Here is a 27,562-nt window from a genome sequence, read left to right as displayed (position 1 = left end):
ACTGAGGACATGATACAAGAGATGGTTAGAGACTGAGGACATGATACAAGGGATGGTTAGAGACTGAGGACATGATACAAGAGATGGAGACTGCATACTGCATTTTTCTTGAGCTTTTCTAGCACTAAAGGTGCCAAAAATGGGCAATAATAAATTCATATTAATTTAAATTGATGATATTAATTAAAAAGTCGAATATAAAATTGTATATAAAAAATAAATAAAAACTGTAATTTTTGGTTTTTGGATTTCGGGCATGCATCCTTCATTTTCGGCGCCAAAAATTCCATTCTGTGCACCCCTAGTTACTACACAAAAAATGGAATCAGTCAATACTCCTTAAAGGACATTTTATATTGAATTGCACAAAAAATCTTAAAGTGTATGTCTGGGCAAAATAAAAAAGGCATATTCGGTACATATCTGCCATATACCGTATGCATATTTCGCTGTCATATGTCCCTCTAAAAAAATGTTGCAAGGACAGAAAAATAGCTATTGATCTGCCTGACATCCAATGAACTCCTAGGGCCAGATTCACAGAACAAATACGCCAGAGTATCTACTGATACTCCGGCGTATTTTAAAATTTGCCGCGTCGTATCTTAATTTGTGATTCACAAACAAGATACGACGGCTTTTGGCTAAGATCCGACAGGCTTACGGCTTCGTACGCCTTCGGATCTTAGGATGCAATACTTCGGCCGCCGCTGGGTGAAGTTTGCGTCGTTTTCCAGCGTCGGGTATGCACTTTTACGGCGATCCACAAAGCTAATCGCGTGCGTAACGTCGTTTTTTCCCGTCGCAAAGTTAAGCAATCTTTTTCATGGCTTAACTTTACACCAGCCATGTTAAAGTATGGCCGTCGTTCCCGCGTCGAGTTTTACATTTTTTTTTTCCGGGTAAGTACGTTACGCACGTCGCCATTCACAAACACGTCTGGGCGCCGTAATTTCGCGCAAAGCACGTCGGGAAATTTACTAACGGAGCATGCGCTGAACATTCGGCGTGGGAGCGCGCCTAATTTAAATGGTACAGGCCCCATTTGAATTAGGCGGGCTTGCGCCGGACGTCTTTACGTTACTCCGCCGCAAGTTTATACTCAAGTGCTTTGTGGATCAAGCACTTACGAGAAAAACTTGTGGCGGTGTAACGTAAAGTCGATACGTTACGCCGCCGCATTTGTACCTAAATCTGGCCCCTAATTTCTTGTTTGCGCTGACAACACAGTGCCTCCGCTATACTGAAATTCAAAGCAGAATTTTCAACCCTGCTTGGTTCTCCTCTGCTGGACTGCATATCCCTTTTAAATAGTTGCATTAAATATGTATTTGTAAAATAAATATTTAATGTAGAGTGCACACATAACACGGGATTTCAGGAGCACTATGTTTTTTTAAAGAGGACAACAAAAGCCTCTCTCTCTCTCTCTCTCTCTCTCTCTCTCTCTCTCTCTCTCTCTCTCTCTCTCTCTCTCTCTCTCTCTCTCTCTCTTGAACGAGGAGTTACTGCCCTGACCTATTCAGCTGATTATGTAATCTGAGCTTCAGTTACTGACCTCTGTAAATTTTCTTTTTTTTCCGTAAAGCTCAACTCTGTCTGTAATTATTAGATGTTTACATTGTCATATATACCTGATCAAATTTTTTTATACTCCTAAATTTTTGTAACTATTTTATTCTATCTTTCATGTGACAACACTGAAAAAATGACACTTTGCTACAATGTTGTGTAGTGAGTGTACAGCTTGTATAACAGTGTAAATTTGCTGTCCCCTCAAATTACTCAACACACAGCCATTAATGTTTAAACCTCTGGCAACAAAAGTGAGTACACCCCTAAGTGAAAATGTCCAAATTGGGCCCAATTAGCCATTTTCCCTCCTTGGTGTCATGTGACTCGTTAGTGTTACAAGGTCTCAGGTGTGAATGGGGAGCAGGTGTGTTAAATTTGGTGTTATCGCTCTCACTCTCTCATACTAGTCACTTTACTGAGGGTAAAGGTGATGGACTGGCCAAGCATGTCTCCAGACCTAAACCCTATTGAGCATCTGAGGAGCATCCTCATGTGGAAGGCAGAGGAGGAGGAGGCACCAACATTTGTACATTTGAAAGCGCTGATCACGTTTTATAATGTAAGTGTTTTTACCTACAATAAACATTGGTACCTTTTAGTATTACGCTATGTGCCTTTCTCTTCTTCTCCTACATCTCTACATATTGGTTTAAATTTTGGCCCACATTGGGTACCCCTGGAAGCGACCTTTTTCCTGATTCGATCCCTGGGTTCCTCTCTGATTGACGTGCGAGACGTCTCCGTGATCCGGGCCTGAGAGTGGTTTATACCCTGCTTTACTGACCCTCTGGGCATATGTCCATTAGGGTACAGCAGGGGTCCTCAAACTACGGCCCGCGGGCCACATTTAACCATCCCACCCCACCCTGACATGCACGGCAGGTTGTAACACAGCGGTCCCGCTGTGTAACGGAGCTCACAGTGTTAACAGTTCGCGCAGTTCGGTCACGCTGGCACGCTGTTCGGGCACGCTGTGATAAATGTCCCGCCTTCCTCCTGACCTAGACTAGCTCGTGTGATAGAGCCAGTGTTCTGGAGGAGGGCGAGACTTTTATCACAGCGCACCCGAACTGTTAACAACACTGTGAGCTTCGTGACACAGCGGGACCATGACACAGCGGGACCGTGACACAGCAGCAGTTTGGCACAGTAAGGAGTAAGGCTGTGAGGGGCTTACGATGGTGAGGTGAGGGGGGGGGGGCTTGCGATGGTGAAGGGGGGTTGCAATGAGGTGCTGATAAAGATGTAATAATGATGGGGGGGGCTTGCAATGAGGGGCTTGCGATGGTGAGGGGGGTTGCAACGAGGGGCTGATGATGATGTAATGATGATGGTGGGGGGGGCTTGCGATGGTGAGGGGGTTGCAACGAGGGGCTGATGATGATGTAATGATGATGGTGGGGGGGGCTTGCGATGGTGGGGGGGTTGCAATGAGGGGCTGATGATGATGTAATGATGATGGTTGGGGAGGGGTTGCAATGAGGGGCTGATGATGATGGTGAGGGGGTGGGGGCTTGCGATGGTGAGGGGGGTTGCAACGAGGGTCTGATGATGATGATGTAATGATGATGGAGGGGGGCTTGCAATGATCTTGATCGGCTTGCAATTAATGATTGTGAGAGGGGGATTGCAATGAGGATCTTACAATGATGATGGCGAGGGGGAGCTTGCAATGAGGGGCTGATGATGATGGTGAGGTGGGGGGAACTTGCAATGATCATGATGGTTTGCAATTAATGATTGTGAGGGGGGGCTTGCAATGAGGGGCTTACAATGATGATGGTGAAGGGGGGGTTGCAATGATCGTGAGCATAGGAATTTGTTCAAAGTTTTTTTTATAGTCCGGCCCTCTAACAGTCTGAGGGACAGTGAACCGGCCCCCTGTTTAAAAAGTTTGAGGACCCCTGGGGTACAGTATCTCTGGTAAGCCTTCCTTTCAATGATCGGTGGTGGATTTCTTTACTGCACTTCATTCCAAGGCATTGGGACTATTATCACCAATTTTCATCACATTGGACTTATTTCTCACATATATTTATTTAGATTTTATATATACACCATCCAGTGTCTATACATATACATCACTTTTTTGGTTGATATATTGTCATCATAATTTTTTCACCATTTGTTTGATGCACTGTTTATTCATCCTTTCATTGGGTGATCTATTAATTTTATGCGCTAGACTTTTTATGTTTGTTTTGTATTCCACCATTGTCCATTGGTAGTGTGAGCTGCTTACTATTGATAGCGCAGAATTTTCTGTTTTTTGTTTCCATCATGGAGGAGGGGAAGAGGACTCCGGTGGCAACCTGTGAAGCTCTGGTGAACTCCATGCCCAAGAGGGTTAAGGCAGTGCTGGAAAATAATGGTGGCCAATAAAATATTGAAATTTTGGGCCCAATTTGGACATTTTCACTTAGGGGTGTACTCACTTTTGTTGCCAGCGGTTTAGACATTAATGGCTGTGTGTTGAGTTATTTTGAGGGGACAGCAAATGTACGCTGTTATACAAGCTGTACACTCACTACACAACATTGTAGCAAAGTGTCATTTCTTCAGTGTTGTCACATGAAAAGATATAATAAAATATTTACAAAATTGTGAGGGGTGTACTCACTTTTGTGAGATACTGTATGTATGTATATATATATATATATATATATATATATATATATATATATATATATATATATATATATATATATATATATATATATATATACAAAGCAACATCTCATTCCTTTTGCAATGCCAAGAGATACTTGTGAAAAACAACTGAATAATATTACTACTCTCTGTATGTTTCTGTCTAACAAACAAGTCCTTTCATTTTCTGTTTTACTTTCATATCAAAATAGAGTTTTCGAAACCAATGCAAAAAAAAGAAAAAATTACCTGTGAAGAGAACTCTGCTGATCATCCCGGGAAGAACCATCATAAAGAATGGCAACACCTTGAGGTAAGCTGCAAGGAGAGAGCCACCTTTAGCATGAGAGAGGTTTCTGGCAGACAAAGATCTCTGAACAATGACCTGTGGATAGCAGAGAGATGGGTTATAGGTACACGATATGGTCAGACTTCATGGACAACTGACAATCACACCTATAAAGCCTCGTACACACGACCGAGGAACTCGACGGGCGAAACACATCGTTTTCCTCGTCGAGTTCCTTGTTAGGCTGTCGAGGAACTCGACAAAGCAAGTATCTCCATTCCCGTAGAGGAAAAAGAAGACATGCTCTCTTTTTGGCTCGACGGGATCCTCGACAGTTTCCTCGTCGAAAAATATACACACGACCGGTTTCCTCTGCAAAAAAAAAATCCCAGCAAGTTTCTTGCTGGTTTTTGCCGAGAAACTCGGTCGTGTGTACGAGGCCTAAGGGCTTGCTGGACATCCCAATCCAAAACCATGGGCATTACATGGAGTTGACTCTCACTTTGTGGCTACCACATTCAAGTTTTCTGAAAAGGACTTCCATAAGTATTTTAGAGTGTTTCTTTACCTATTAATCCAAAAGACGATTTGTGAGGCCGGATACTATTGCACAAAAAACTAGCTTGCAATCAGCTACAGTAGCTTACAATTCATTCCAAGGGTGTTCAATAGGTTTGAGGTATAGGCCACTCAGTTTCCTCCACACCAAACTTATCAAACCCCATCTTTATTTATCTGGCTTCGTACACAGGGGCATAGCTATATAGAAACAGAAAAATGTCTTCCACAAATTGATGAGGATGGGGCCCTGACTCAAATCAGGGAAATATGTACTGCCCACTGGATCAAATTGTATGGCAAGAATTGACACACAGTCTGCTTGCTTCGTTCCCAATGTGAAAGAGGAGGGCCTGGAGCCTGGGCGGCTGCCTTTGTTAACAATATGACATCACAAAACATATGCATTCAGATTGGTTAGCTTGTATAATTCACTCCCATTTACACGCCCCCCTGTGACGTCTGTACTTAGCACATGGCACACTCTCCTTGTAAGTCCATATAAGGTATGGGGCTCTCTTAGCACATGCAGCCCACATGTAAGGGCCATTTTTACAGGGGTCCTTGGTCAGCTCTTCAAGGGTTTAACCATATATGGTATAAACAGGTCTTCTTGTCACGGGACACAACGTTTATTCAGTGAAATGAGGACAGCAGGGGGGGGGGGGTTTAGAGCCATCTGTTTCCTATTATTAGTCCTTCTGTATCTCCATCCAAGTTGAAATATACTTGTAACTTTAAAACATCATATCTGATATAAACTCTTTAAGGAAAACAAATACTATTGTGATATATACTTTCCACACATGCATATATTGTTTTTATATTCATTATCTATATAAGAATATAAAAAGAAGTTAAAAGAATATAATAAGAGAAAACATTTTAGTGGTTTCAATAAAAGAATTAGCTTAACTCAAGAATAGGAATTTTAGTATCGGCCATGTCACAGGGCTGGAAGCAGCGAAAATATCTTTGTAGGATGTAATTAACATTACCCTTCACAGACAGTTCCTAAATTCATTAATTTTGTCCAAATACAGTGGAACCTCGGATTACAAGCATAATCCGTTCCAGGAGAATGCTCTTAATCCAAAGTACTCTCATTTCAAAGCGAGTTTCCTCATAGAAGTCAATGGAAACTAAAATAATTTGTTCCGCATTGACTTCAAATTTCATGCAATACCGCATGTGGCCAGAGGTGGGGGGGCGCCGGAGAGCCTACGAAACATCCGGGAAGGCCCAAGGACAGCTTGACTGAACTCGGAAAACCTTGGAAAGGCTCGAGAACAGAGTATTTCCGATGTGAGCGGCTCCGTTCGGCTCCGCTTGGCTCTGCTCGGCTCCGCGTACACATGAATAACAGTCGTGTGTACGTGGCATTAGAAAGGAAAAATTAAGGAAAATTAGATGTTTCTTGGATTACTTGTTTCATATTTCTAGAGAGCAAAATTAAACTTGAATGATCACTAAAACACTTCCCCATTTGTTTGCTTTGTTTTCTCTTTTTAAAAAAGGCCCCTTCATTGTGATCTGAATTGCATTTACCTGGTCAGTGCACCAATACCAGATAGATGGGATGGTCATTCCCACCAACACACCAGGCCATGGAAGGTCAGAGGTCACAGGGTCTCGGAATAAATGGAAAGCATCTTCTCTAGGCATGCCACAGCTGCTGTTGCTTGTTCGATTGGATGGGATGGCAGCGAAATACCTTTCCTCCAGAGCACCGAGTCCACCAATTTCTATGAAACCTACATACAAAAGAATGAAATATGAACCAATGGTCTACTCACTGTAACAAGTAAGCATGTAGTATAATACTATAATATAAAACTAATTTAATCAGCTAACATATGTCCAAGCTCTAAAATAAGAAAAAGGGACATATTTTGGCAAAAATTATGTAGGCAAAGGACACATCCCTGCCATGCCCCCAGTTACATAAACCACAAATAATTAAAATGACTGGTTTCCTTTTTTTTTTTACCACTTCCTTTATATTGGCTTTTCAAAATAATGAATGCAATAATTTCAATGTTGGATGAAACATTTAATATTAAATAATACAGGGCAATGCATGTATGTACAGTGGGGATCTAAAATGTTTGGGCACCCCAGGTAAAAATGTGTATTAATGTGCATAACGAAGCCAAGGACAGATGGAAAAATCTCCAAAAGGCATCAAATTACAGATTAGACATTCTTATAATATGTCAAAAAAAGTTAGATTTTATTTCCATCATTTACACTTTCAGAATTACAGAAAACCAAAAAATGGCATCTGCAAAAGTTTGGGCACCCTGCAGAGTTAATATCTTGTACTGCCCCCTTTGGCAAGTATCACAGCTTGTAAACGCTTTTTGTAACCAGCCAAGAGTCTTTCAATTCTTGTTTGCCCATTCTTCCTTACAAAAGTCTTCCAGTTCTTTGAGATTTCTGGGCTGTCTGTCATGCACTGCTCTTTTAAGGTCTATCCATAGATTTTCAATTATGTTGAGGTCAGGAGATTGTGAATGCCATGGCAAAACCAGTGGTTACCAGAGAGCTTTCAAACTGATCCGCAGATGCAGAGCACCTGCAGGTTACCTGCATTGAGCCATAGACTTCTGTTATTAACTGCAAGTTTGTTGAGCTTTCTGAAAACGCACAAAACCTGCAAAATATAATAGAAGTCTATTGCAAAGTGCAGAAAAGCCAAAGGTACACTGCGTTGGTAAACTGCAACGCATCAGTGTGAAAGCAGCCTTGGGCCCCTTTCACGCATTCAGTCCGACCTAATTCCATTCACCTCTAATGAGTGGCAGATGTAAACCGACTTGTGTCCTACCTCCAATCCGATCTGCTAAAAAAAAAAAAAAAAAGGGTCTAGTGGGCTGTGTCCACTCTGCATATGCAGAGCGAACACGGACCTGCCATCCGTTTATTGTGGCCCGGTTACCAAGTCGCTTAAGTGGCCCTCACACTTCAAAAGGTTGGGCACCCCTGGTTTAGGCCAATACTAGCAATTCTGTTGCTGAAGGCAATTTGCCAGGACAGAATATAAAATTTAGCAAAATAGAACACTTAGCGCCTTCTATGGCATTGCTATATCACTAACTAAAATGATCAGTAAAGATGAAAAGGTGTAGCATTTCCTCACCAAAGCAGCTAGCAAAGGGAACAATTCTGTAGAAGTAGGTATCTCATTTAATTGCTGGGGAATCCCAAATACCCAAATACCCAAATTCTCATTAGAAGGTGGTAAGGCACAGTAAGGAAGCATCTTCTTTTGGGCTACCCAGCATTCCCCAGGATCTCAGTGGAAGGGGTGATGTCATCCTCTTCTAGTCACCATGGAAATGAGGTAATTACAGATATAGGCCCGGATTCACAAAGCACTTACGCTGACGTATCTCGAGATACGCCGCGTAAGTCTAACTATGCGCCGTTGTATCTGTGCGCCGTGCCCACAATCTGAGATACGCCTAAAAATAGGCTTCCTACGACCGACGTAACTTGCCTACGCTGTCGTATCGTGGGCGCATATTTACGCTGGACGCATTTGCCGCTCCCATTGATTTTCTATGCACATATGCAAATGAGGGGGATACGCCGATTCACAAACGTAGTTGCGCCTGGCGCATAATATACGCAGTCTGCGTAAGTCGTACGTCCGGCGTAAAGTTATTCCCCATATAGGAGGTGCAAAGGTATGGACCAGGGAACAGAGCCGTCGTATTTTATGTCGTTTACGTAGTACGTGAATAGGGCTGGGCGTAGGTTACGTTCACGTCGTAGGCAGTGATCCGTCGTATCTTAGGGAGTAGTTCGGACGTGATTCTGCGCATGCGCACTGGGATGCGTCCACGGGACGGGGCATGCGCCGTTCGTTTTAAGTACTTCTATGGCGCTTGGCCCATCATTTGCATGGGTCACGCCTAATTAGCATGGCTCGCGCCCACTTCCACCCACGCTGGCTTACGCCGAGGAGACCCAGCGTATCTTTAACAGCGAGTGGGAGCGAGTGCTTTGTGGATCCAGTGCTTGCCTTTGTGCGCTGCGACGGCGTAGCGTAAAAGAGATACGCTACGGCGCATAAATATGCGCCGATGTATGTGAATCCGGGCCATATTATCTAATTTTATTTCCTGTACAGGTGTTTTTTGACAGTGCAGTGAAATAAGATCGGGTTGGGTGCCTTTACTGAATTAGTGAACTATACTATTTAGCTGCACGGTATGCCGGAATTTACCAGATTACATGCCATTCAGTGCTGACCTACTAAATGGACAGTGTTGAATGAGCCGGAAATTTTGTCACCACCACTAAATTAAGGTTTTGGGTTTGTTTAACATCAGTCAGTGTGAGAAAAACAAAAAAACGTATTGGTAACACATACTCACTGAAGACCATGAGAATCAGGGCTCCTATGATCATTATGATTGTCTGCAGTGTGTCAGTGTAGATAACTGCTGCCAGACCACCTGAAACACAAACCGACTGTCACTGCTATATGTAAGAGTAGAGTAAGTAACAGTTGACATAAGCAGGTGTATAATGCAAGAGAATAGGAAATGAGACTACACTGAGGAGTTAAATGCAGATCAATATGTTATAATATCACCAATCATTTCTTCCTAATCAATTTTTTCAGGGGGGGGGGGGCGCTTCCGCAGCGGCGATACACATTTAACCCTTTCTTCAAATGCTAGCAGGGGTTAAAAGTGCACCCGCTAGCGGCCGAATAGCGCAGCTAAAACGATGGTAAAGCGGCACTTTTTAGCGGCGCTTTACCGATAATGCGGCCAGTTGGCAGTGTGAAATAGCTCTTGAGATAATTCAGCTTCACTCCATGCCCATATGAATATAGCCTAGAGAATGTACAGACCTCCCTTCAGCACAGACCCCCCATTCTGCACAGACCCCTCCATTCAGCACAGATGGACCCCCCCTTCAGCACAGCCCCCCCCATTCCGCACAGACCCCTCCATTCAGCAAAGACCCCCCTTCAGCACAGATGGACCTCCCCTCCCCCCATCCTATTCAGTACCTCAGATCAGCCATCAGCATGGCCGGGTCACAGCAGGTTCCCTCCTCCTGTGTACACATAAACACTGGAGGGGGAGGCGGCTTCACTCTGCTCGCTGTGTCTGTGTGACATCCGGCCTGGGACCGCTCAGACAGCCCACAGCCGCGAGACTCTTCAACACATTCTTGATTTTACAGGGGGGGTCAACTGCCCCCTCTTGCCCTATGGAGCGGACGCCCATGGGTACTTAGCATAGTTGACACTCCTGGCAGCTTATTTTCTAACCCTCTCAATGCTGCTCTATACGTCAACATTCATTTTCATTAGATAAATACTTATAATGGCCAAAAAAAAATGGAAGCAGTGAAGATATTCTTTATCTGAATGTTTAATATAAAAAAAAATGTTTTATAATTATACATAGTGTGCCAGGTTAAAAAAAAAAAAAAAAGAGAAAAATGATCAGCAAAAATCCTCCCCTCCACAGAGAAAACCCTTCCCCAACAAACATGCAGTGGCACCCGGTAAAGCAAGAGAAGTCCTCCTAAGCTTCTGCCCGGCAGTGTCGTGTTACACATCAGAGCCTAGAAGGAGCTTAGGTACTTCAGAGGGCAAGTAATATGGAAATCTGCATCCAGCTAGGTATGCGGTCCTAAAGCCCCACCAACATGGCTGTACTTGGAGCAGACCACCTCCTACCCACCTACCCACACCACTGGTTATGAGAAGCATCAGACCATTGGGAACATAGTCACATGGTTTATGCCTTCCATAGGTGAGGGACAGCAGGGACAACATGGAGTTCTGAGATCACCAGATTACTGTAAAAAGGGAGTGGAATGAACTCAAGAGCACTGCGGGTTAGGGTGACCAGACATCCCCAGTTTCAGGGGACAGCCCCCTGATTGAGGACACTGTCCCCGAACCAAGTCTGTCCCTGGTTTTGTCCCCAGATTGGATTTAATAGGGGGCAGGGGCAATTTCAAAGACAATCAGTGCAGAATTAAAATAAAAAAATTAGAATTACACACCCCCCCTCCGCCGTGCCTACTAGCTTAATGGGAAAAATACACCCCCTATCTGTGCCCCTTTCTGATGATCATGTGCTGGTTGAAGCGGAGGGAATATTTCTTCTGTTCCGGGCGCATGCGCATTCAGCTCCGCTCCCATGTTCTTCTGCCTTGGCTCAAATCCTGGCCAGCCACCTGCCTATCTCCTTGCATTCCCTGGCAGAGTGATCTTCCTCCGCTCCCCATCCAGTAGTAGCCGGGGCCTGGAGAGTAAGGCCTCGTACACACGACCGAACATGTCTGCTGAAACTGGTCCGCGGACCAGTTTCCGCGGACATGTTCGGTCGTCTGTACGGCCGACCGGACAATTTTCCGGCAGATCGGACAGGTTTCCAGCGGACAAATGTTTCTTGGCATGCTAAGAAACATGTCCGCTGGAAGGCTGTCCGTCGGACATGTTCGGTCGTATGTACGACTCACCGGACATGTCCGCTCGGCCGAAAGCCCTCGCATGTGTCGAAGTGATTCGACGCATGCATGGAAGCATTGACCTTCCAAGGTCGCGCACGTCGCCGTGTCATCGTCGCGGCGACGGCGCGGCCACGTCACCGCGTTCGCTGTCCACGGGAAATTTGGTCTGTTGGTGTGTACAGCCATCAGACCAAAATTGCCAGCGGACATGTCCGATGAAAACGTCCCGTCGTGTATACGAGGCCTAAGACTTGAGAGGCTGTGAGGCGGGCGGCGACGGGCAGAGAGTCGCTGATTGTTGCCATTACTAGTAAAGAACAAAATATGACCCCGGATTTCATTTTAAAAATCTGTTCACCTTACTGCAGGTATACCTAAATCTGAAACCATAAGGTAGGCTGGGCCATTACTGTCCATATCCTGTAGGTCTCACAGAAGAGCCTCTACAAGTAACAGAACACAGCATGGGGTGCTATCAAGCCACATGGCCCCATTAAAGAATTACTCCAGACCATAGGTGTGCGCAGCCTATTATATTAGGGTGTGCACCCCAAAGCGCAAACACACACCACTAATCACTCATGGGGCCAGATTCACGTAGCGCAGCGGATCTATAGATCCGCTCGATCTACGTGAATTAAGATCCGCTCCCGCAAGGTTAGGAGGCAAGTGGCTAATTCACAAACCACTTACCTCCAAACTTGCGACGGCGGATCCTAAATCCCCCGGCGGAATTCAAATTCCGCGGCTAGGGGAGTGTACTATTTAAATCAGGCGCATTCCCGCGCCGATTTAAATGCGCATGCGCCGTCCGGGGAATTTCCCGGCGTGCATTGCTCCCACTGACGTCACTAGGACGTCAGTGGTTTCGACGTGAGCGGGACTTGCGACGCGCGTGTTCGTGAATCGGCGTACGCAAACGACGTTGGAAAATTCAAATTTGACGCGGGAACGCCGGCTATACTTAACATTGGCTGCGCCTGATGAAAGCAGGGGTAAGTATACGACGGGAAAACCGCTACGGAAACGACGTAAGAACACTGTGACGGGTCCGCGTACGTTCGTGAATTTGCGTATCTCGCTGATTTACATATTATTTATCGTAAATCAGCGGGAACGCCCCCAGCGCCATTTTTAAATTGAAAAAAAGATCCAAAATTTGTAACACAGTGTAACACTGTCAGATCTTAGTCCTATCTATGCGTATCTGATTCTATGAATCAGGCGCATAGATAGGACCAGTGTAAGTCAGAGATACGATGGTGTATCTGTAGATACACCGTCGTATCTCTTTGTGAATCTGGCCCCTGGTGTTCATTTAGAAAGGGAAGGGGCCAGTAAATTACATATTTACCTACCCCTTCCCCCACTCATCCTAAAACATCCCTGCAGCAACAGCTGGTGGGAGAGAAGGGAAGCTGGTATCACTGGGGGGGGGGGGGGAGCCTGGGCAGGAGGGGGACCCTGTGCTGTACAGGGTGATTAGTGTGTGCCTGGGCATACAACAGGTATGCCCATGCCTATGCTTCAGACAAAACTTTTTTTTAATAGCACGAGAAAGGGTTAGAATCGCTCTTTTGAAGTTTCCCCCTCATTTCCGGTCTCGGTGACAGGAGGACAGTAGGACGGTAAGCAATGTGAAAATCTCCAATGAACCCATTTTATAGTACCGAGGAAAAATAATAAAACATCTGTATAGTTTTTATTGCTGTCTGTGCCTTTTTGTCTCTGTGACCCCCAAACTCGAATTTCTTGCCCTGGTGTCACAAGGACACAAAGTCGGGGGAAATCTAGATGTTAGAGACAATTTTTTTTTACAAAAGTTCTAACCTTAACAGTCTATCCAAAGAAACAAAAAGGTTTTCAACAATTTTACCTCCTACACCCGGCAGTCACAGATGTAGAACTCACCAGCTACTGTATAGATTGCAGTGATCGCCAGTAATCCAATCACAGCTATATAGAGATCCCAACGTAGTGCCTGCTGGATAAAAAGTGCCCCGGCATATATATCCACCTGAAGGCGGGGAGATAAAAGTGTGTTAGGTCTGTCCCTGGAGACATGTCAGTGCTCACTACATTCAAGTAATTTCACTAAAATCTATGGTCCTATCACCATCACAACCCATGAGATGTTCGTATTTATTGTATGTTACTGTTTGTTGTTTATTTTTATGTTTGTTTTTATGAGACACGCATTTTAAGTTATTAATATTTACCTGGAAGTAAGTTTTAACCACTTGAGATCCGCGCTATAGACGAAATACGTCCGCAGCGCGGCTCTCAAGTGCCAAGTGGCCGTTTAAAAACGGCCTTTGTGTGCATTACCCGCGCGCGCCACTGGGTGGCGCGCGGCGGGTAAAAACTGTCCCGACGCATCGCCGAAGACCCGATGCGTGTACCTGGCGGCCGCGATGTCCGCCGGGTACACGCGATCGTCGGTGACACGGTAGGTGACAGCAGGAACGTGGAGCTCTGTGTGTAAACACAGAGCTCCACGTGCTGTGAGAGGAGAGGAGACCGATCTGTGTCTCTTGTACATAGAGACACAGCATCGGTCCCCTCCCCCAGTCACCCCCCTCCCCCCACACAGTTATAACACACCCAGGCTACACAGTTAACCCCTTCCTCACCCCCTAGTGTTAACCCCTTCCCTGCCAGTCACATTTATACAGTAATTCGTGCATTTTTATATCACTGATCGCCGTATAAATGTGAATGGCGCCAAATTTGTGCCAAAAGTGTCCGATACGTCCGCCGCAATATCCCAGTCCCAATAAAAATCGCAGATCGCCGCCATTACTAGTAAAAAAAAAAATAATAAAAAAAATCATAATTCTGTTCCCCATTTTGTAGGCGCTATAACTTTTGCGCAAACCAGTCGCTTATTGTGATTTTTATTTATTTTTTACGTCGAAAAATAGGTATCGGCCTTAACTGAGAAAAAAAATATTTTTTTTAAAAAAAATTGGGATATTTATTATAGCAACAAGTAAAAAAAATATATATTTTTTTTAAATTGTTGCTCTTTTTTTGTTTATAGCGCAAAAAATAAAAACCGCAGAGGTGATCAAATACCACCAAAAGAAAGCTCTATTTGTGGGGAAAAAAGGACGCCAATTTTGTTTGGGAGCCACGTCGCACGACCGCGCAATTGTCAGTTAAAGCGACGCAGTGCCGGACGCTGAGATTTCGCCTGGGAACGAAGGGGGTTTATGTGCCCAGTAAGCAAGTGGTTAATATAACCCTAATCCTATTTTGATTACAGCATTCAGTATACAGATGTGTTAATGCTCCCTGTAGTAGTTGTCAGAGACATTGATTACAAACCCACACCTTGAATGACAATTGCGCGGTCATGCTACACTTTATTACATTTATCACTTTTTCCCACAAATAGAGCTTTCTTTTGGTTGTGTTTGATCACCGATTTGATCACTACTGTTTTTTTTATTATTCGCTAAACAAATTAAAAAATGCCAACTTTTTTGAAAAAAAAATTTTTTTTCTTTGTTTCTGTTCTAAAATGTTGTAAATAAGTAAGTTTTTTCCCTTTACTGATGGGCACTGATGAGACTGTACTGACGGGCACTGATGAGACTGTACTGACGGGCACTGATGAGACTGCACTGAGGGGCACTGATGAGACTGCACTGAGGGGCACTGATGAGACTGCACTGAGGGGCACTGATGAGACTGCACTGAGGGGCACTGATGAGACTGCACTGAGGGGCACTGATGAGGCTGCACTGACGAGCACTGATAAGGCTGCACTGACGGGCACTGATGAGCATGTACTAAAATGCAGCACTGATAGGTGGCACTGCTATACAGCACTGATGGGCCAATACACTGCTATACAGCACTGATAGGCAGCACTAATGGGCACTAATAGGCGGTACTGATGGGCACTAATAGGCGGCACTGATGGGCACTAATAGGCGGCACCTCTATGTCATTCCTTTCATTGGTTTCCGCTCACCCAACAAAATACTAAACAAAATTTTACAAAGCCATCCACAACTCAGCCCCCGCCTAAATCACTAACCTTGTTTTTAAAATACCAACCTGATTGTTCACTTTGTTCCTCCCAAGACTTTTCCTGAGCCTCTCCTATTCTATGGAACTCCCTACCCCAATCTGTCTAATTTTCTCCTACTCTGTTTGCTTTTAAATGATCCCTGAAAACTCTTCTCTTCAGAGAAGCCCAACCTGCCCACACCTAACAACTATTCTTTTATTTTCTCCATCAGCTCATATCCCCCACAGCTATTAACTTTGTGTCACTTGACCCTCCCTCCTAGATTGTAAGCTCTAACAAGCAGGGTCTTCTGATTCCTCCCTGTATTGAATTGTTTTGTAACTGTACTGTCTGCCCTCATGTTGTAAAGCGCTGCGCAAACTGTTGGCGTTATATAAATCCTGTATAATAATAATAAATCCGAGATAAAGATAATGGGTAGCATAAGAGACCAGAATTTGTTGATACATAAGGTTTCAGCACTGGGAGATAGACATGAATAGATTGTGGCATAGAGTTCCTGGCACTGAGAGTCCTGCCCTACCCTCACACTAACCCTTCCTGTTCCCAAACACCATCACACTAATCATCCCCAATGTAAACTTACCTCCTATTTGCATATTTATCTCTTCTGTGCCAGGTTCCTCTGTGCCAATGCCAAGTTAGTCCCAATTCTAGAATATACTGTTCCAATGTCTTTCCTTTAGTCCTTATAGGGAGAGTAGGTGCACCCCTCCGCAACCCTCAGCAGTTAGAGTGTGGTCATGCAAATACTGACTTTGCTGATAGATGTACAGTATTTGCATAGAAACCTTTATAGTGTCTCAAGCTGCTCTTTACCCACTTAAAGTGTTTGTTAACCCCCCCAAAAAAATATATAGAGAGAGCCTGGTCCCTTAAAGCAGATTACACAGCACAGTGCTTGTTCTGTGTAATCTGCCCCATCTAAACTGTAAAGAAAACCTCCCTGAACCTGGCACTTCCTGTATCCCCTCTCTGCATTGACTACAAAAATCAGGGCTGCTCAGCCCTGACCACTGTGGTCAAAGTACGTCCCTGCATCATACGCTGCTGTCCTCTCTTCTCTCCTCTTTCCCCCTCACCCCCTCCTTTCTGCCTGTCATCTCCCTCTCTGTGTCTGTCTGTGGCCCGGCAACGCCCCCCCCCCCCCCCCCCCCGCCCGCTATAATTGTAAAATAAAAACCGAAAATTGTCACTGTCAGTACCTCTAAATACCAAATTTAAGCTGTCTTCAGGCCGGTCACGTGACGTCAGAGGGAGATTACAGCCCCTCCTTCAGAAGACATCCATTGGAGCTGTAAAGCGGCCACGAGTCATGTGACCGGCCTGAAGACAGCTCAAATTCTGTATTTAGAATGCTTGTTGAAAACTACTTATATAGTGTGCTATGCCAGCCTCTAATAGAGGGGCTGGCATAGATTTATATACATTATGTGCAGGGCCGTCTTTAAGGCAGGGCAAAAGGGGAAGCTGCCCTGGGTCCTGTCATTGTTGTGGGGCCCAAAGCAGCTGCCTCATGCTTGCCATCTATCTATGTTTGTTTGATGGTCCCTTTATAATTATCTGAAAATGCACTCAGAATGTGTCTTAAACCTTACGGAGATCTTGGTAAATATGTAGATGAACAAGTACAGGATGGCAAGATATATCTGGATCCGCTTCCCTCCAAAACGTTTCCGCAGGTATTCAGGCATGGTGGTCACCTGTAGAGAATAGAAGAATGTCACTGTGCTTCCTCAGATAATGGACAGACCGTGTACATGATGCCTTTTGTCTTACCCCGGCGGTAAGGTAGATCGGGAGAAATAACCAGGCCAGGACCAGCACACAGAACAGGCCCTGCAGGAAAAAATAATAATTATATCTAAACAAACATTGACCAAAACATTATCCTCCTCAAAAAAGAAGACCCCTCTGTACAAACATATTTTTTGTAGTTATATATATATATATATAGCCCCTCCCCTTCACTGTAATCAGCAATAGATTACATTTTTTTTTTTTTTTTTGCAGTATTTCAATTAAAGGGGTTGTAAAGGTTCGTCTTTTATTTTCTAAATAGGTTCCTTTAAGCTAGTGCATTGTTGGTTCACTTACCTTTTCCTTCGATTTCCCTTCAAATTTTTTTTTTCTTTGTTTGAATTTCTCACTTCCTGTTTATCCTCAGTAAGCTTGCCCCCATCATCCGAGCGGTGGAAAGTCATTTAGAACAGCTTACTGAACACCTTACTGAGGAGGAACAGGAAGTGAGAAATTCAGACGAAGAAAACAAAGAAAAAAAACATTTAGAAGGGAAATGAAAGGAAAAGGTAAGTGAACCAACAATGCACTAGCTTTAAGGAACCTATTTAGAAAATAAAAAACAAACCTTTACAACCTCTTTATTTGCAAACTTTCAATTTCTGAAATTCTATGACTGCACATAGATTTCCCCAAATCACAGACATACAACCGGCCTGCTGTGTACTTAGAGTGATGACAAAGATAAGGGAGGAATGTGAAATACATTGCAAACATCTTTATGTTGTAATGCTGGATTGTTGCCATCCTATCCTGGGCACAATTGACCAGCTGAGCTGAGCAGGGACAATGGCCCTGGCATAGGGAAGGGCACTCTACTTACATTCCACTCATAGGCAGTTACAGCTATCCCTGAGGCGGCCCCAGATCCTGCCAAGCCGATGAAGTGACCACTGCCCACATTGCTGGAAAACAAAGAGGCTCCGACCTGCAGACAGACACAGCACAGGATCAGATGAAAGCGATTAAAGGAACTGCTAACATTTTACAGCCGCTGTGCTCAACCTACCAGTTGAGAAACATTGATCGAGCTACTTGGTAATGCCCTAAATTGACATTGCAGTCTGCAACTCAGTAATACCATTTCCCATACCATTTTTTTAACCACTCACGGACAGGCAAATGGGCGTACAGGTACGTCCCTTTAAATTTGCCGCAAGCTCTGTGCCCGTGCCCGCGGGACCCATGGACTTGATGTCCGCCGGTGTCCCGCGATCGTGTCACGGAGCTGCAGAACCGGGGGATGCCTGTGTAAACAAGGCATCTCCCTGTTCTGCCTAGTGACAGGACAGTGATCGTCTGCTTCCTGTAATCGGGAGCAGCGATCAGTGTCATGTCACAGTAAGCCCATCCCCCACACAGTTAGAACCACACCCTAGGACACACGTAACCCCTTCCTCGCCCCCTAGTGGTTAACCCCTTCCTTGCTTGTGACATTTAAACAGTAATCGGTGCATTTTTATATCACTGATCGCTGTATAAATGTGACTGGTCCCAAAATAGCGTCAAAAGTGTCCTATAAAAATCACTGATTGCCACCATTACTAGTAAAAAAAATATTAATAATAATGGCATAAAACTATGTCCTATTTTTTAGACGCTAAGGGCCAGATTCACAGAAGAAGTACGCCGGAGTATCTGCTGATACTCCGGCGTACTTTCAAATTTGCCGCGTCGTATCTTTAGTTTGAATCCTCCAACCAAGATACAACGGCTTCTGGCTTCGATCCGACAGGCATGCGGCTTCGTACGCCTTTGGATCGTAGGTGTAATACTTTGGCGCCCGCTGGGTGGAGTTCGCGTTGTTTTCCGCGTTGTGTAGTGTATGCTAATTAGCTGTTTACGGCGATTCACAAAGGTACGCGCGGCCGTTGCATTCTCTTACGTCGTCGCTAGTCGGCTTTTCCCGGCGTATAGTTAAAGCTGCTATTTCTTGGCTTATATTTAGACTTGCCATGTTAAAGTATGGCCGTCGTTCCCGCGTCGAATTTAAAATGTATTTTTTTTTTTGCGTAAGTCGTCCGTCAATAGGAAAGGACGTAACGCACGTCACCGTTCAAAAAATCACGTCGGTGCGACGTCATTTCGCGCAAAGCACGGCGGGAAATTTCAAAACGGAGCATGCGCAGTACGTTCGGCGCGGGAACGCGCCTAATTTAAATGATACACGCCCGATTTAAATTAGGTTTACAGGCAAGTGCTTTGTGAATCGAGCACTTCCCCGTAAAACTTGCGGCGGTGTAACGTAAATGCAATACGTTACGCCGCTGGAATTCTACCTGAATCTGGCCCTATAACTTTTGCGCAAACCAATCAATAAACGATTATCGCAATTTTTTTTTACCAAAAATATGTAGAAGAATACGAATCGGCCTAAACTGAGGAAAACATTTTTTTTTATAGATTTTTTGGGGGATATTTATTACAGCAAAAAGTAAAAAAATCGTGCTTTTTTTTTCAAAATTTACGCTCTATTTTTGTTTATAACGCAAAAAATAAAAACCACAGAGGTGATCAAATACCACCAAAAGAAAGCTCTATTTGTGGGGGAAAAAAAGGACGTCAATTTTCTTTGGGGGGAAAAAAACTTGCAATTGTCAGTTAAAGCAACACAGTGCTAAATCGCAAAAAGTGGCCCGGTCATTTGGCAGCCAAATCCTCTGAAGTGGTTAAAAGGACTTTTCAGTAACTTTACAAGTTATACATTAATTGCTAAGCATGTATGCAGTTAGTATAGCTAATTTTAGGTCCACTTAAAGTAATGTTTAAGTGTAATAATATCAGGTATTTACTACCCCTCACAGAGGTCACAGTACTTCTCCCTACAATGCTGCGTACACACGATCGGAAATTCCGACAGAAAAAGTCTGATGGAGCATACACATGGTCGGTATTTCCGACAAAAAGCTCACATCTGACTTTTCTTGTCGGAATTTCCGATCGTGTGTACGCAGCATTACTCTTTTTTCTTATACTTAAAGGGGAGTTCCAGCCAATATTTATGTTTATTAAAAGTCAGCAGCTACAAAAAGTGTAGCTGCTGGCTTTTAATATACAGACACTTACCTGCTCCGGCGTTCCAGCGACGCGCCGGCCGGGGGTCCGCTCCTCTCCCCCCCTCCCCGGCCGGCGTCTTCATTGTCACTGTGGGCACCCGGCAGTGACAGCTTTCGGCTTCACGGCCGGGCACCCACTGCGCATGCGCGAGCGGCACTGCGCATGCGCGCGGCACGGCGCGGCGCTGTTTGATTGGACAGGCGATCGCCTACAGGGAGGGGCTGCCAAAAGGCAATTAAGCTTAATCGCCTTTGCAGCCCCTCGGCGGAAGGAGGAAGTGGGACAGGAAGTCCCCTTCTCCTGAAGCCCCCACTCCCCCCCCAAAAAAATTACATGCCAAATGTGGCATGTAAGGGGGTGAGGAGTGGGATAAGCGGAAGTTCCATTTTTGGGTGGAACTCCGCTTTAATAGCTGCAGAAGTCATGAGCTTGATGGAGAACCACTCCTTACAAGCAAAGTCCAGGCTGAGTTGGCTGGGTCAAAGCAGAAACAGCTATTGGTCATCAAGCCTAGCAAACACTTGAGCATCTTCCCAGCCCCAAAGTGAGCAACCATTAAGAAATACGTCCATGTGGACTATAGATCTGCTTGACTTTGGCTTACTGTGATAAAGCAGTGATTGTATCATTTTGATTTGGACTTCTGGCTTCTGATTTCCCGACTTCATATGCTGAGCATTGTGGCTCAGTAACTACTATAATGAAGTGTACATTTTTATTAATCCTCAGATCAGCCAATCTTAAAGTATCTATCACTAAGGGATATTTCAAGAACAAGACGCTACCTGTTCAAAATTCTGATACTTACAGGCCACCACACCATGTTCCTTCCTGCAAGGAAATAGCCCTTTACTGTGCTCCTTTTTGTGCGCCACATAGACTGTCAGAAAGAAAACCGATGTTAAAGTGGATATGTGGTCAAAATGTAAAATCATGTATTTATTTTCACATTGCATTTTAATTAATTTCAGCCTACTCCTATTAATCTGAAGTTTGTAAACTTACTGTATGACGATCCCCACACATTTACTTCCTTGAATTCTATGACACCTAATCACTATGCACTGTGAAAAGGCACTGATGTGTCACACATTTCACAGTCTGCCTTCTAAACTACAGAGGTTCTCAGAGGAGGAGTTTCAGGAGGCGGAGTCAGTAAAGGAATCACTGCTTGTGGGAAGCAAGATACCATGGGATATGTAGTCCTTACTTATGTAGTCCTTAGGCCCCATACACACGACCAAACATGTCTGCTGAAACTGGTCCGCGGGCCAGTTTCAGCAGACATGTTCGGTCGTGTGTAGGCCCGAGCGTGCAGGATTCCAGCAAACATTTGCCCGCCGGGCCTTTTCCCAGCGGGCAAATATTCCTGGACTTGTTTTAAAACAGTCCGCTGGAATCCTGCCCGCTCGGACATGTTCGGTCGTCTGTACAGACCTACCGTACATGTCCAGGCGCCCGCCGTCCCTCGCATGCGTCGAATGACTTTGACGAATGCGTGGAAGCATTTAACTGGCAGGCCCGCCCACGTCGCCGCGTCATCGACGCGGCGACACCGCGGACACGCCCAGCGTATTGTTTACGCGCGGCTTTCTGTACGATGGTTAGTACAGCCATCGTACAGAAAGCCCCGGGCAGACATGTACGGTGAAAACGGTCCGGCGGACCGGTTTCATCGTACATGTTTGCCCGTGTGTACACGGCCTTAGAGATTGAAAGTAAACAGCAGAGAAACAGCTGCAAAGCATTGCAGGGAATTCAGGAAGTTGTGGAAGGGGATGGCCAGGACACAGGCAGCACTCACAATAAGAAAGGATATTTTTGAAATAAGCTTCTATTGGATTGTCAGAAATAGTTGTTTTATTGCTATTACACTGCTGCTGTCATAAAGTTAAAGCCGGTGCTGTGAGCATACAACTTTTTTTAAGTCAGACCTCCAGACAAACACAATTACACAATTTAAATACATATATACTGTATGTGGCATTTTTTTTTATCTACCAAAGGATTTGTAACTTTGTTCAGCACCCTTTTGATATAACACAGACCAGTCCTGGACCTTTCTAAGTACTACACTTTCAGCAATACAGCCCAGTCTTGGACCCTCTTCAACCTGCGATTAGACAATGAAAGAGAAGCAATACACATAACACATCATCATTTTGCTCTTTACTCCTGTAAGCATTTTCCCCCTAAGCATTGGAGCCCTGATTGGCCATAATGCCCCAGACCTCACAAAAAGTGGGTTTCATAACGCTTGGCACCTTTCAACCCAGGAGAAGAGCAGTGCAGGATCAGTGAGTGGGTGAGCCTTCAGGGAACAGCGCCAGGGATAGGGCACTATTATTCCAAAACTGGAATTGGTATTTAACTTCTTGAGACTCGGGCCGTAGGAAAAAGACGGCCGCAAGGTGGCTCTATAAATCCGGGAGGCCGGGTCCTCCGGTCACCGCCCCCTAGTGATAACCCCTTCCCTGCCAGTCACATTTATACAGTAATCAGTGCATATTTATAGCACTGTTCGCTGTATAAATGTGAATGGTCCCAATAATGTGTCAAAAGTGTCCGATGTGCCTGCCATAATATTGCAGTGCCGATAAAAATCGCAGATAACCGCCATTACTATATTTTGAATAACTTTTGCATAAACCAATCACTATACGCTTATTGTGATATTTTTTTTCCCCTCAAAATATGTAGAAGAATACATATCGGCCTAAACTGAGACACAAATGTATTTTAAATACACGCCCCTAGCGGCCAGCGTAAATATGCAGTTAAGATACGACGGCGTAGGAGACTTACGCTGGTCATATCTTAGAGAAATTCTGGCGTATCTGATTCTTTGAATCAGGCGCCAAGATACGACGCCTCAGACTCAGAGATACGACGGCGTATCTGGAGATACGCCGTCGTATCTCCTACCTGAATCTGGCCCATTGTGTTTTTTTCAAAATTGTCACTCTTTTTTTGTTTATAGCAAAAAATAAAAACCGCAGAGGTGATCAAATACCACCAAAAGAAAGCTCTATTTGTGGGGGAAAAAATACACCAATTTTGTTTGGGAGGCACGTCGCACGACTGCGCAATTTTCATTTAAAGAGTGACAGTGCCGAAAGCTGAAATTTCGCTTGGGCAGGAAGGGGGTATATGTGCCCAGTAAGCAAGTGGTTAAAACAAATCTGTTAAAAAAAAAACACTAAAGCCTTCGTACACACACCGAGAATATCAATCATCTGTTTTTTTTGCATGCTAGTCTCATATTGAAAATGAATAGGTTACTAAAGTTACAAAAATTCCAGGCCCTTCTGTGTTTCTCGGACTTGCCGTTTCTGCCAGCTTGCCCAAGAAACGATCTGGCGGTATGGCCTTGGAGGACTGGAGCAACGTCATGACGTCACTTCTAGTCCAGGGTGGAAGTAAACAATGGGCTAGATTCAGAGAGAATTTATGCCGGCGTATCTATAGATACGCCGCGTAAATTCAAATCTGTGCCGGCGTATCTTCTTTCTGTATTCAGAAAGCAAGATACGCCGACATTAGCCTAAGATCCGACTGGCGCAAGTCTCTTATGCCGTCGTATCTTAGGGTGCATTCTCATGCTGGCCGCTAGGTGGCGTTTCCGTCGTTTTCGGCGTAGAGTATGCAAATTACCTAGATACGCCGATTCACAAACGTACGTGCGCCCGGCGGTAGTTTTTTACGTCGTTTGCGTAAGGCTTTTTCCGGCGTAACGTTGCTCCTGCTTGTATGAGGTGCACGCAATGTTAAGTATGGACGTCGTTCCCGCTTTGATTTTTGAATTTTTTACGTCGTTTGCGTAAGTCGTTTCGCGAATAGGGCTGGACGTAATTTACGTTCACGTCGAAACCAATACGTCGTTGCGGCGTACTTGGGAGCAATGCACACTGGGATATGTACACGGACGGCGCATGCGCCGTTCGTAAAAAACGTCAATCACGTCAGGTCATCACATATTAACATAAAACACGCCCCCCCTTCCACATTACGCGGGCTTACGCCGGCCCCATTTACGATACGCCACTGCAACTTATGAAGCAAGTGCTTGGTGAATACTGCACTTGCTCCTGTAAGTTGCGGCGGCGTAGCGTAAATACGATACGCTGCACCGCCGTAAGATCAAGCGCAGGTACCTGAATCTAGCCCAATGTCTTTTTTCACTTTACATTTTTTTGGGGGGATCTTTTGCTTTTAAAGGTAAAGGAATGGTTTGGGTTCTTTTTTACTCCATATTTCTCCATAAAGAGGACCTGTCATCCTTATTTGTACTACAAAGCGTATCGGTACCCCCGTAGGTGCTTCTGAAAGTTGTGGCCCACATGTCAGTCTGCCCAGCCCGGCATTCACTTCCCAGTAATTTTTGAGACAATGAACAGTCTATGTGATTGTTTTGCATTTTTATTGATAAGGATAGGAATATATGGGATGCCCAGAAGAACAAGCAATTGGTTGATTGTATATCAATCAGTTGGAACAACTATATACACTTCGCTTACTCAAGTCTCCTTCAGCACATCACTTGCTTGCAGACTGAGCACTTTGCTAAAAACGCTAAAAATAGCGCCTGCAAAGTGCCCTGAAAGAGCCGCTGCTGTCTCTCCAGTGAGGGCTTTCACACTGGAGCTGTGCGCTAGCAGGACGGTAAAAAAAAAGTCCTGCTAGCAGCATCTTTGGAGCTGTGTGTTTACCACTCCTCCACCGCCCCTGCCCATTGAAATGAATGGGCACCGTGGCTACTATACCGCTACTATCCCGCTGCAGCGGCCCTTTGCGTTGGTTTTAACCGTTTCTCGGCCGATAGCGGAGGTGTAAAAGCGCTCCCGCTAGCGGCCCAATAGTGCTGTGTAATTGACAGTAAAGCACCGCTAAAAATAGCGACGCTTTACCGCCGACGCATCCACCGCCCCAGTGGGAAAGGGGCCTTATTGAAGTCCCAGCGCCTCATGGATGTATCCCATTGAAGTTTTGCAGTATGGAAGCTCTGAAGTGAGATAGTGATCCAGATGAGACAGCGCTCAGTGCCTGCTTAGCATACAACTTCTATCACATGCTGTGATCATCTAAATCAGTGGACTCCAAACTGCGGCCCAGGGGCCAGATGTGGCCCTTTGCTTGCTTTTGTCCGGCCCATGGGGCACTATTTGATCCACTGATACAAATGATAGGACATAATTCCCCCTACTGACACCAGTGAAGGGGCACAATTTCTCCCAATGACACCAATCATAGGGTGCAATTTCTCCCAATGACAACGATGGGGCCAAATGAAACCAATAATGGGACACAATTCCTCCCACTGAAATCAAAGATGGGGCATTGTTTTTTTTCCCCCCACTAATGTTGGGACCTTTTGTACTCCAAATGGCCACAGTTTGGCCCTCCCAAAGTCTAAAGGACAGTAAACTGGCCCTTTGTTTAGAAAGTTTGGAGACCCCTGATCTAAATGAGAAATATACCAGATAAAAGAGACTTTTGTTACGACAATCTTTGTCCTATATATATATTTCATGTATTGGCATTATGATAGTAGAGTGAGAACTCCCTTATATGTATATATCCCTTCTATACAGACACATCATGCAACAAAGAACTGCCTGTGCTGCCCTTACCCATAGTCCAACCGCCATGACAAACACAAAGTAAAGGACCAGCACCACGATGTCCACCACCTCCAGAGATGCCTTTGTGGAGTTCTTATTGCTGGACATTTTCGTCTTTCTGCTTTTCCAAGGTGCAAGATGGCCGACTCTGCAAGACATGTGAATGGAGACAGTTCATGATTGTTCTCAGCAGGTACACATTGATGGTGGCAAATTTAAAATAACATTATCCTTTGGTGAAGCAATACAAGGTGAAAGTAGGTGGATAGGTGTGGCTGAGCCGATTACATCATAACCAGATTGCTGTTTATAAAGTAAGCCAGGAAAATGTTGTGAAAGTGTGAAGAATATGATTCACTGTGTTTTATGACAGCAGCTATACAGCGAGATATTAAAGTTCACTGTATGGGGCCAAATATTCAAAATACTCAACTTTATTAAGTTTAATTAACCACTTTACATCTGGGAACATTTTTAATTGTCCCACACACGTTAAAATCTGAATCTCTTGCTGGAAAATTTGTGGGCATGTTCTGTAAATTAAATAATGCAAATCCTCAAACATTCCATGTTAATTCCAGGTTGTGAGGCAACAAAACCCCAAAAATGCCAAGGGGGATGAATACTTTTGCAAGGCACGGTATGCTTTTTTTTAGCCGCAGGTTGTGAGACAACAAAACCTGAAAAATGCCAAGGGGGTGAATACTTTTGCAAGGCACTGTATGCTTTTTTTTAGCCGCAGGTTGTGAGACAACAAAACCTGAAAAATGCAAAGGGGGATGAATACTTTTGCAAGGCACTGTATGCTTCTTTTTTTTTTTAGCCACAGCGTCCGGGACTTTTTTTTAATGCAAAACGGTGCATTTTTGGTCCAATAGATGTCAATGGAGAAGCTGCAGAAAAGCATGTAGTGCATTATTTCTCGAAATTTTACAGCGATTTGCATTTTGCGTTTCTCAATCTGCCCTACAACAAATTGGGCAAAAAATAAAAGAATAACCAATGCAAAACGCATTAAAAAAACACAGGAAAAACGCTTCAAAAACATGTGTGTAAAAAAATAAAACGCACCGCAAAAAGTACTGCAAAAAAACAGATTAAAAGCAAACTGCATAGGTGTGAAACAAGCCTAAAGCCTCGTATACAGGGTACGAAAATCAGAAGGGGATTGTCGTTTCACAAAGTTCTTACCGTTAGTACGATCCTTTCAACAATTGTTTTTCAATTTTCGGCCAACAAATGTTGGATGACGGGCTAGTAGATTTTTGGCAAACGACGGCCCCACGTCTGATTTTCTGATGGTCAATACACAAATCTGTCACACAAAAGTACAAACACGCATGCGCAGAATCAAGGAACGACCGGTAAGAGTTCGGTCTTGTAAACTACTGTTCGTAATTTAGAATTAACATTCTTGACGCGGCAATTGAATTGAAATGTCAAAATTCTCATCTTCTTTAATGGAATAATAATGAAGCT

The 27,562-nt window shown here is 44.4% G+C and overlaps 1 protein-coding gene and 1 long non-coding RNA gene across 3 annotated transcripts in view; one reads left to right on the top strand and one right to left on the bottom strand.

The window, feature by feature from the left end:
* Positions 1-27,562, bottom strand: part of SLC5A11 (solute carrier family 5 member 11) — a 46,237-nt gene that overhangs the window by 13,152 nt on the left and 5,523 nt on the right. The window contains exons 2-10 of one of the 2 annotated variants that reach the window (XM_040356509.1): positions 26,093-26,231; positions 21,271-21,342; positions 18,229-18,333; positions 17,385-17,444; positions 17,204-17,308; positions 13,475-13,580; positions 9,457-9,537; positions 6,620-6,825; positions 4,474-4,609 (exon numbers count right to left, since the gene is read on the bottom strand). In XM_040356509.1, coding sequence (XP_040212443.1) covers positions 4,474-4,609; positions 6,620-6,825; positions 9,457-9,537; positions 13,475-13,580; positions 17,204-17,308; positions 17,385-17,444; positions 18,229-18,333; positions 21,271-21,342; positions 26,093-26,191 — 970 coding nt within the window. In that variant the 5' untranslated portion in view covers positions 26,192-26,231. Of the gene's footprint in view, positions 1-4,473; positions 4,610-6,619; positions 6,826-9,456; positions 9,538-13,474; positions 13,581-17,203; positions 17,309-17,384; positions 17,445-18,228; positions 18,334-21,270; positions 21,343-26,092; positions 26,252-27,562 lie in introns of those variants that run through there. The other variant, XM_040356508.1, reaches the window with a different exon arrangement.
* On the top strand, positions 4,440-26,645 carry LOC120943293. The gene is made up of 2 exons (XR_005750282.1): positions 4,440-4,537; positions 26,054-26,645. It is a non-coding gene; the product is annotated as an uncharacterized LOC120943293 (long non-coding RNA).

Source organism: Rana temporaria, chromosome 6, assembly GCF_905171775.1.
Source record: "Rana temporaria chromosome 6, aRanTem1.1, whole genome shotgun sequence".
NCBI classification, from domain to species: domain Eukaryota; kingdom Metazoa; phylum Chordata; class Amphibia; order Anura; family Ranidae; genus Rana; species Rana temporaria.
The sequence above is the reverse complement of the archived record's forward strand: the minus strand, read 5'-3'. Positions and strand labels throughout refer to the sequence as shown.